The sequence below is a fragment of the Micromesistius poutassou genome (genome assembly GCF_964030765.1).
Source record: "Micromesistius poutassou genome assembly, chromosome: 16".
Lineage (NCBI taxonomy): Eukaryota > Metazoa > Chordata > Actinopteri > Gadiformes > Gadidae > Micromesistius > Micromesistius poutassou.
In genome coordinates this window covers 13,161,456-13,172,735 of record NC_140286.1, presented here as the reverse complement: position 1 = coordinate 13,172,735, position 11,280 = coordinate 13,161,456, and the positions used below count along the sequence as shown (strand labels likewise).

Below are 11,280 nucleotides of genomic sequence, written 5' to 3'. Positions count from 1 at the left end.
TGGGGTGCATGTCCGGGCGGGTGTGGGTGGTGGCGGTGGCTGGGCAGTCGGACCCCCGGTCTCAGCACCATGCTGGGGAGGAATCAGAGCAAAAAGGGGGGGGGGGGGTTATTCTCAGAGGAGGAAATGAAAAGAATGAAAGTGGAAATGGTTGTTGATGGATGTCTGAGACGTTGGGTTATCTCCATCATGTGACAGAAAACAGACTGTGGTCTGTTCCGTCGCGTTCATGCTGATTATAGCACACTTAAGGAGGAGGTTATATTTCCACGCTGGACATCTGCTGGGGGAGAGCAGCAGAAGGTATACTTTAAAGCTGTACATTGAGAAATTCTGCAATCAGAAGGAGCCACCGTAGAGTGACACCGACAGTGTAGTCGCCGTCTGGCAGAGGAAATCATCGCTTCTTTCAAAGTTATTTTTTCCGGAGAAGAATAAATAGAGATGTTTATTCTGGGAATAATTGAGCCATCTGACAACTTCATAGAAATCATTCAATATGTGTCTAATCGCTTTGATGCCTTAGCCAGGAAATCGGGAAATACGTTATTGTGGTGTGTGTGTCTGTGTGTGTGTGTGTGTGTGTGTATGTGTGTGAACCAGCCATCTCCACGCACACTTACTTTGAAATCTCCTGCATGGCAACCTGGAGCACCGGGCCATCATAGGTCATCATATCATTACCAGCAAACTTTACATTAAAGGGGACATATTATACCACCAGTTGTGATTGTGATTAGCCGTTACAAGACGCTTTGAAAATCATCAGCTTCTGACATCACAGGTGGGCGTGTCCACCTGGATGTGTGCCGGATAGACCAGTCTACCAGCCTACCCAGCGGACTGTAGCAAACGTTGCTCATCTATCCGTCATACAGAAGCGGCACACGCTTGTAACGGCTAATCGCACTCACACCGGGTGGTATAATATGTCCCCTTTAAACCGGCCAACACCAGCGCCCTGCGTCTGGTGTTTGGAGGAGCCCAGCAGTCACCTTGGTGGATGGTGTCACCGTGGCGTGGAGCAAAAGACCCTGCTACAGTTATAGTCGCATTTTATCTGCAAGTGTAATGCATATGATGACGCTCAATGTAGAATGAATCTAAGACAAGGAGGAGGGAGGGACATTATTTACACCCACTCTTTGTCCTTTTGACACAGAGAGAGAGAGAGAGAGAGAGAGAGAGAGAGAGAGAGAGAGAGGGGGGGGGGGGGGGGGGGGGGGGACTGCATGGGCCAACCTCCCCAAAAGGCTGCCAGACTGGAGTTTAAGTCCAGCATGAGGCTGTCTGAGATTGGTTGCTAAGGCGGTAAGGAGGGTACTGCTAGACACAACAGAGCATCCTGACCTCACCTGCAGGAAGGGGTCCTTCTGTAAGCTCAGAGAGGCTGAGGGGTGCATGCAGTAAGAAGGATGGATTGTCTGAGCACAGCTATAGGATGGCTCTGCTCTGTGTATGTGTGACCATGTATGTGTGAGAGAGAGACCAATTCATTCATTGTCTGTCCTTTGCCAGCTATAGTGACATTCATTGTAGCAATCTTCTCATTCACACACACACACACACACACACACACACACACACACACACACACACACACACACACACACACACACGAATGTATGATCGATGTTAAAGGCCTAGAAGGGTGTATAGGAAGCCGTGGCTTTGCAGTGTTTATCAAAACAGGACCCAATGACAGTTAAACGTCGATAATCTTCTTTTACTCAGGAAACTGCTCGAAACGTTGCTCCATTCGAAACGTGAGCATTGAATCAATATTTAATCAGAATCCGATTTTCATTCATGTCTTTGTGCATTCATGCATAAATGAATGTACATATGTTTTAATCGAATAAGCTAATAAACTAATGCTACGACATGTTGAAAGCAAAGTCGTACTCTCCTCATGTGCACATTAACCAAGGTTTCCAAAAGACATTGAAAAAAACAAAAACAATCCCCAACTTGCTGTTAATTCCCCACTGTTCTCCATATGACTCAAGCCAGTACACCCTGTGTCCGTCAAAACAGCTCAGCTCCCCCGGCTACAATCCTACTAAAGGAGACCGCCAAAGTCACCGATATAAGGGAAGAAAACCACCACAATCGCCAAATCATTTAGTAGCTATAAATCGAGTTCATTTTGTTTTGTTTTTTTTTTTACCTGTCAATGAGGCGCGTATCTCCATTATATCCGCACATCCACGGCTAGAAGTGTCCAGAATCCTCCAGCTTCATCCTCCAAGTTAAAGTGAGCAGAGATGAATACGCGTGGATTCCTCGGATGACGATGAGTGCCTCTGGATGGACTAAATCACGTCTGAAGACGGGAGGGTGGCTCCGAGCCCGGGGAGTCTGGCGGAGATGAACATAAATAGGCATCTGAAAGGAGAGCTAAGCATGGACATAATCCCAATTATCTTCAGCGACTACTGTGCTGTGAGTCAGTTTGGCGATCAATGGTGAATGTATGATCTCACTTCGACTGAGTAGCTGTGCTCTTTAAAAGCAGATATAGTTAATGTTAGTTGGTTTATTTCATTGCATTTAGATTAAAATGCCAATTGATGAATATATTACGTTATTAGGCTACTACTACTAATAATAAAAATATATATGTATATGTATTAAGTAGCCAAATACATTAAACGGATAGTCTATCATAGGCTACTATCAGAGTCTACACCCTACATCTATATACATACCTATTGACTATTTATTGAAAATAAATGCATGCAACAGGTACTCGTTCCCCTGTAACAGTGGGAGCTGAAAGCATCCTTCAGCCAACAGGTCGATACGAAGAAAAACGTATGCCCGATCCAAGTTCACCACTAGATGGCGACATCTCTACCTGGGAAACAGACGATAAGCTCCAGTAAACCAGCAGGCCCGCAATAGGCCTACATCTGGAGTTCATAAACATACATTATATAGGCCGAGTACAATAAACTAAATTGACGTTAATATTTTTAGTTTTAAAAAGCACTTTAAGCACATTTTAATGTTTTTTTATGTATTATTTTGGAGGTAAACATGAGCTTGACGTGCTGTCGAACAAAGAAAAAGGCGAATGATTCAACATGCTTCACGTTGACGAAAACACGGACTGACATCCCATAAGCACAGTAGGCCTATACAAATCCCACAGCATTTGACAGTTTACAAATATAGCCGTATAAACAAAGAAACACGCCAGCGACATGGCTAGGGGCGTGTAGGAGTGGTGTCATGCGGGGTGTTTGGTTATCAAACAGCTGATCAGCTTCAACGGAAGAGAAGGAAGCCTCAAAAGTTTATAAAATGGTTGTAATGCAGTTCATACTGTAGATACGTTGTGCAATAAATACATACGATGTTATGATAGAGATTTGGGATTGCTTAGATTCAAGAGGAGGGCAACCAATGAAGTGAGAGATGTATTCAGGAGGAGGAGGTACACCAATGAGAAGAGAGAGACCAACGAGGAGAGAGACCAATGAGGAGCTAGACCAATGAGAAGAGAGAGACCAGAGAAGAGATCAGACCAATGAGGAGCTAGACCAATGAGGAGAGAGACCAATGAGGAGCTAGACCAATGAGGAGAGAGACCAATGAGGAGAGAGACCAATGAGGAGCTAGACCAATGAAGAGAGAGACCAATGAGGAGAGAGACCAATGAGGAGAGAGATCAATGAGGAGCTAGACCAATGAAAAGAGAGAGACCAGTGAGGAGCTAGACCAATGATAATGTAAGCCAATAAGGAGCCAGACCCATGAGGAGCTAGACCAATGAGGAGAGAGAAAGAGGAAAACAAAGGGTCAACAGGTGAGAAGGACAACGAGACACATGCAGGGTCCAAGCAGAGGCTGGGGGGTGGGGGGGATCCATCCAGGACTGATGGTGTTGGAGATTCACTGGCCCTTATGGAAACCGCCTGGCTCTTCAATAATAATAATCCATGTAATCCCGGGGAGTTCCCCATTGACTCCGTGGGTCCTGGCCTGAGCTTGAACCAGCCAGCGTCATGTCGTTCCATCCCATTGTTACCCTGTCTTTTGTTCTGGAGAGACTCTCTCTCCCTCCTCTTTTGTACTTTGAAGAGAGATTCATCCAGCCCACTCTTATTTTTCTCCCTTCATTATTCGTTCTTAATTTCTCCTCTTGGCTTGTCATCGTCTTTGGTTCTTCTTCCCTCTCGCCTTTTCAGGGAGATTCTGTTACACCTTCTCTGCGCTCATGCCCTTCTATCTCCTCCACGTGACCTCCTCTTCCTCCTCCTCCTCCTCCTCCTCTTCCTCCTCCTCTTTCTTCTCAATGATTCTGGATGTCCCCTCTCCCCCGGGCCTCCTTTTCTAAATGCTCCACTTGTGTTTGAACTGTTTGAACTCTTTTGCACAGAGTATCCTCCTCTCTGTTTTTAGCCCTGATTTTCTTTCCTTTTATTTTCGTTTTTCCAAGCCTTTTCTCTCTCCTTTCTTCCTCTTTATAAAGCAATCCATCAGATGGGTGAACTTGCCAATTGGTCTACTGTTAAATTAATTTAATTTACACAACTTTGTATTTTGGCTTCGAGATTAAATTCTTTATATTGGTCTTTAATGTGTGGAAGCGTCACAAAAAATATTTCTTGTCATATAAAGTATTTTTCCAAATCAACACTAATTCAACATGTATACATCAACAACAAACGTTTTATATTTAATAAGATGTGGTTTGAGGTGAATCAAAGCTTTTCCAACACTGGCTGGCTGTCTTCATTGACAACAAACCACCATAGCAAAAACAGCTGCCTTCCTTTTATGTACTTCCTGGTCCTCTGCCCTGCTCGCAGTTTGAATTACCCGCCATTTCAACCAGTCTCTAGCTCCGCCCACAGCCACTTGACTCCAAGCTTTAACTACAGTGCAAGACCTCTACAGGTTATGTTGTGTAAAACAAGAAAATGTGAAAGTGTGTACGTGTAGTGAAATAGTCTCAACCTGCATGCATGGATTATTTATTGTTTGCAGTATCTACATTGCGTGCCACATTTTATAGTGTAACAACCACAATCACATAAAAGGTCAATCAAAGCTGTACGGTTCTCTGCTTAAGACTCCATGTCTTTGAAAGTGGGGGTTTAAACAGAGAGGCATTTGTAGCTGAAAAGAGAAGCATTATTATCCACTTAATGCCAGAAATTGGTGTGTAATTTGGACTGATGGAGGAAAAATAAATAACATGAATAACATGCAGGTGTTGCACGTGTTGTATATTTATGACATTATTTAAAAGGGTTAAAAAGACAGGAACAGTAGTCATTGTAATCATCAAGAGTCAATTTATTTTCATTTTTCTAAAATGCAAAGGACATAACAGGATTTGAGAATAAATCCAAAGTTGAGTGCACAAAAATGTTTCACTGCAAGCGTTTATGTACAAGAATCCAAATGAACAGACTATACAGAATTGCATCAATAATTAGTCAACGTGGTGACGCGCTCTGGGCGGTGCAGGCTCCGCCGTCGAAGTCGGGTGGGAAGTAGATTAACGTGACACCAATTCACTTTTTTTTGTGTAAGTCCCATGAAACAAATGAAAGTTCACTTTTAGTGCATTGAAAAGAACCACGGAATTCATACCAGGATGTTTCAGATCCGATCAAATGAACGCTCTGCGGCCGGAAAAACCAAAACAAAATGTCTGATAACATCAACTTGTAAAGTAGATCAATTAAAACAAGGTCCGCTCCGTTAGTTAACACATTATCAGAACAAACTAGACGTTTATAACGCCGAGCGGTCAAAACTGATGATTGTACTACATCTGTATACCCACAATTTACATTAGTGCCGTCATATAATAATTCATAACACCACCCTCCCCACCACGGTATTTGTAGAATAATGACAAGTATTACACCACAAACTGATCGGGCAGATTCCTCTGGATACATTCTCTCTCTGTTTCCCAGTGAGGACCAGAATATAAATTTGGCTTAGGTGTTAAATATTGTTGAACCTCAGGGCTGGGTGTAGTCTGAAGAAACATTGAGTTCATATCGTCTTATATTGAAACGTTCTGGAGCATTTATACCAGCAACCCTGTCAGATAACAAGATACATTTAGATTCCTGAATGAGACAATTTAGCGCTAAATAACTACAACAAAAGACATGGGGTCTGATCGTCACCGTTGGTGTTGATCACAGCCCAGCCCTGCGCGTAACTTGTTCCCATTCAGGACTGGGATGAATCGCCTTCTTCCCCAGTTCCAACTACAGTATATATTCCCCATCCTCCCTCTTGATTGATACCTTTACTTTGTACATGATACAATGGAAATAAAAAGCTATAATGCAGTTCAGTTCAACAGTATGCGTGCGATAGAGAGAAGCCAAAAACACTCACTACAAAGAAAGAACTAAAGAGAGACTCGATATGAAAAACGATAAAAACTGTAAATTCCTCCGAATATCAACACCGATGAGCTTAGATACACGAATAACACAAATTGTATTTTTTTTCTTCTTCCAACCACCAGTAGCAGTTAACGAAAGTGCTCTGGTCAGACGGGTAAAAAAATAATTTGTCCACAAACCCCCCGAGAAATAATTTGGACTGCAGGGTTCCGGTCACAAAAATCTGTAACAATTGGATTTCTCTTCCTTTCACGGATGTTCCTCTTCCTCCTCCTCCTCCTCCTCCTCCTCCATCATCTCCTCCCCCCAGTAGCCTGTCTCTCCCCCTGCGTCACCTTCGGTCCAGTGGGTTAGTTGTCATTTGTTAAAGGGAAGGCAAGCGGGCAGGATGACTGTAGAGCAGGCCGGGCCAGCTAAAGGCTCTGCCACCTCTCCCTCCAACTCTGTCCATGTGGCTTTCTCTGGGCTGTAGCAGATGGTGGACGACTTGTAGGCACCCTGGAGGGAACACCACCAGAGACCAGGGAAGAAGAAGAAGAAGAAAAAAGAACGACAATGACAATGAGGTGGTGACAGAAATTCAAATCAGACCTTTTTAGCGAACTGGGCTTTTTTCCCCCCCCGAACACGTCAATCGCAAGAGATTGACGCGTTGAGACGGAGAAATCCTATGGTACTTAACCTGTCACATCCCTCCGTTGGTTATTTCACTCCCTGTCCTTATGTTTCTCCTCACCTGGATTGTCTCCACCTGTCCCTCACAAACACTCCCCTCCCGGTGGATTTAGCCGGCGTGTTTCCCTTCCTCTGAGCCAGCTCCTCTTTGTCGTTCCTCTCTGTATCAAGCGTCCCCAGCATTTTCTGCGTGATATTCACGGTTCCTGGTTTTCTGATTCCTGCCCGTTTACTCCCGACTACACCTTGGTCTTCTCCCTGCCGGATTGTTTGCCTTGATCGTCACCTGATTTCCCGTGTACCGACCTATCTGCTAGTAAACACCCAGACTTTTGACTCCCTGAGTCATGCGATTCAGTCCTATTTCCCCTGTTGCTCACCCAGCCGTTACGTGTGTGTGTATATATATGTATATGTATATGTATATGCGTGCGTGCGTGCGTGCGTCTCACCATGCTCCAGCTGTAGCCGCCCACCAGGAAGATGCTGTCGTCCAGGATGGCGCAGCCCGGCCCGCTGCGTCCCTCCAGGATGGGCGTCTGCAGGATGTTCCACTGGTCGGCCTTGGGGTCGTAGCACTCCACCAGCATCACGTCCAGGTGGGAGAAGCCTGCCAGCGGTGCAGGAGCAACACGCGGTGTGAACAAAGAGCCGCTCGCCAACGCGGGCGTCACGCAGGCGACACGTAAAAGGTGACGTGTTACAGCACCAGGTGTGAGGGTGATTAGCCGCTACAAGCCGTTTAGAAAATCGGCCTCTTCTGACATCACAAGTGGGCGTGTCCCCCTAGATGTGTAGACGGATAGATGAGCAACGTTTGCTACAGTCCGCTGTGTGGGCTGGTAGGACTGATCTGTCCAGCGCACGTCTAGGTGGACCCGCCCACTAGTGATGTCAGAAGAGGCCGATTTTCAAAACGGCTTGTAACGGCTAATCACACTCACACCTGGTGCTATAATATGTCACCTTTAATCGTTCGTAGTCATCGATTATTTAGTCGTTATTTCATTGAGCAGGTTATTCAGGAGGATAAGGAGGCTAACTACAAGCTATCAGGGCTAACTGCAAGCTAGGAGGGCTAACTACAAGCTAGGTGGTTTGACTCCCAGCTAAATGGAAACAAACTCCAAGTGGCTTGGAGTTTGTTTCCATTTGGCTGGGAGTCAAACCGCATAGCTAGCAGTTACCCTCCAAGCCGACCCACGCTAGTTTGAGATGACACACACACACACACACACACACACACACACACACACACACACACACACACACACACACACACACACACACACACACACACACACACACACACACACACACACACACACACACTACTAAATGACTCAGTGTTAACCACGAGGCCACGAAGACGACCCAAACCCACGTCCACCCGGCGCCTATAGAAACACCGGCGTCTGAACGAACTCTGAATCCGTCGGAGCGGCTGAACCCTTTCTTACCTTTCAGATGGTTCCCTCCGATGGCGTACAGGCGGTCATTCATCCCGGCGAGGGTGTGAATGGCGCGTTTTGTGTTCATATCCTGTTTCCGAGCCCACACGTCCATTACGGGGTCGTAGCAGTAGAGCCAGGACACGTACTCTCCATTGTGCACGCCGCCTGCAACAGGTGTAAATATAGACCCCTGTGTTGTTACTCATTACTTCCCCCACCAGCGGCGCAGGCTGGCCGGCGGCAGGGACGCTCATTCAGACTGGAACCGGAACATGGCAACATGGACGGTGCCATGGAAGAGGAAGGTACTAATTGAGAGCTCTGAACACACACACATTTTCACACACGTTATTATGACCGCACACCCATTGTAGGAGATTTCATTAATAAAAGATATGCCGTTTGATATGTTTTGTTTCCTTTTAATAATATACTTTTTTTTTGATGGCCGCGTGTTGTGCGTCTTCCGTGAATAATAATAATTTAAACGTCCTCTTCAAATCAAATCTGTATTATGATTAAAAAGCCTTTGTTCATGTTGGTGACACACGGGCAGAACATGTAAAAGGGAAAACGTTTCTCGACTGCATTTTAATATTTGCGAATATGTTCTCAACCTGCAACCAAACCAAATAAAAAAACGTTTTAAACAACGTTTTGTCCCCCAAGGTGGCACAGTGGCACAGAGAGAGGCTTGATGCCCACGGGGCCAAAGGTGGCCCTCTAACGCAGTTCGAAGGGCCCTCAGCTCGTGTGTGCAGGGCCTCACGCGGCCCAAGGTTGAGCCCATTGTCGGACGATGCTTGGTTGTTTTGTTTTGTTTTGTTTTGACAAGGTCGCACCCAGAGGGGGCCTGACGAAGAAAAAGTCTCATTAGAGCCCGAATGAAACCCTCGCTGCACAAGGGCACCGCACTGCACTGCAGTCCTGTTTAAGGTGAAGTGGGCTCGCTCGTGACAGATCACGAGTGTCTGTTTGTGACGGCGGGGGGGGCTGGGGCTCCTCTGACAGCTTTTAGGAGGAACGCACCCCGTCCGGAACGGAGGGGAAACGGGATTTAACTCCGGGGACACGGATCATTCTTCCCCTCGTTCAGCTGGACCTCAGCCTCAAGTTCATCTCCATATATCCCATCTCCATCCCGTTTGACAAATGGACTGAACTAAAAACGAAATGAAGGGTCGACTGTAACCGAGTTCTGGCCAGAGACCCAACGCACCGCGGCCTGCATTCTACTCCGATGTTTCTAACGTCATCGTTCTCCCGCTACTGCTATCGGCCCGAAACATCAAACAACGTTTGTGTGCGTCAACTTGGCTCCTGCGGAGGCGGCGGAGGCGGCGGCGGCGGCGGCGGCGGCGGTCCTGACCTGAGATGTAGATCTTCCCGTTGTGCACGGCGCCGGCGTGCGCGGCCAGCGGCTGGGGCAGCGAGGACACGTACACCCACTCGTTGGTCTCCAGGTTGTACGACTCCACGCTGGAGAGGTAGCCCGTCTCGTTCCTCCCGCCGATCACGTACAGGTGCTTCTCCAGGCGGCAGGCGAAGAAGCTGGCTCTCCTGAGGAGGAGGAGGAGGAGGAGGAGGAGGTGTCAGCCAGACAACATCATTAAGCACACGGTGACAGTCGCACCGATGCTTAATAGCGAATGTGTCTCCGCTCGAAGGTGGGGAAATAACTAGCGGCAGGTAATGAATTGCTTTGGAACCAACATATTGGTTCAGCTTCTCAGTAAATAGGCTCTCTGGTGCCGTTCAGAAGTGACACACGCTGCAGTGAGGGCGGGGCTGCGCGGGGTGGGGGGGTACAACGGGAAGATTCTGCGTCGGTTAATTGCCATTTTTGTTGTGCCGTTGACCAAGCGAAACAAAGAGAAAAGGGACAGATGGGGGGAAAGCAGGCGATTGAGACGCGGACTTGTACGGAGTAAACGTGGACTCACCTCTCCTGCATGGGCGGCAGTTGGATCCAGCTGTTGAAGCGCGGGTCGTAGCGGCTCACAAAGTTGGTGCTGTGTTTTCCTGAGGTTTGAAGAGCGGGCGGTCACGTTAAAATCGGTTTGTGTTGGTCGACGGCAGCCATTTTGGTCAGCAGTTAGGGAGGATAGGCAATCAAATGCAAATGAGTGCGCTGAACATTCCGTGTCTCGTGATTGGTCGGCCTTACTGCTGCACCATGCTAATGAGTGTGTCAAACATTCCGTGTCTTGTGATTGGTTGCTGGCCTTACCGTTGGGGTTCCATTGGTCCTCTCCACCCATCAGCAGCAGGAAGTTCTCCACCTCCACCACGCAATGGTGGGCGCTGTTGTAAGGCATGACTGGGGAAGAGAAGGAGAAGAAGAAGAAGAGAAGTTTGTTCGGGTTCTGCAGGAGGAGAGAGACAGTCCGGACCGTGGAGGAGGTGCATGCTGGGAGTTTGATGTTTTCATTCAAGTTTCACTGGATTGAATTATAAAAACTTGAAATGTGACTGGATCGACAAGGCCGCTCGATCTGGTTGTTATCGTCTGGAGAGAGATGTGGAACGACCACAACCATTTGCAAAATATGTGCTTGAATAAATACATACATACATACATACATACATACATACATACGGATCATAACTGTGTCCTCCTTTGTTCAAATCGCCTCACACAACACACAGGCCACACACCACACGACGCACAACACACACACACACACACACCACACAACACCAGGCCCCTCTGCCAAAGTGACCCCATTGAGATGTAGAGAAATGGTCCTGGGCGACAGACA

At 46.9% G+C, this 11,280-nt stretch overlaps 2 protein-coding genes across 2 annotated transcripts in view; both read right to left on the bottom strand.

Annotated features, from left to right (window-relative positions):
- Positions 1 to 5,293: 5,293 nt before the first annotated feature.
- On the bottom strand, positions 5,294 to 10,836 carry klhl14 (kelch-like family member 14; the record flags this gene model as incomplete). The annotated part of the gene is made up of 6 exons (XM_084481227.1): positions 5,294 to 6,887; positions 7,517 to 7,674; positions 8,525 to 8,683; positions 9,888 to 10,078; positions 10,462 to 10,540; positions 10,749 to 10,836. The coding sequence occupies 6 exons, from the start codon at positions 10,834 to 10,836 to the stop codon at positions 6,747 to 6,749; spliced, it is 816 nt and encodes a 271-aa protein (XP_084337353.1). The 3' UTR covers positions 5,294 to 6,746.
- Positions 10,837 to 11,142: 306 nt separating this feature from the next.
- ccdc178 (coiled-coil domain containing 178) overlaps positions 11,143 to 11,280 on the bottom strand; it is a gene marked incomplete at both ends in the record, with an annotated part of 18,645 nt that continues 18,507 nt past the window's right edge. Inside the window, one exon of the mRNA XM_084481521.1 lies at positions 11,143 to 11,151. Coding sequence (XP_084337647.1) covers positions 11,143 to 11,151 — 9 coding nt within the window. The remainder of the gene's footprint in view (positions 11,152 to 11,280) is intronic.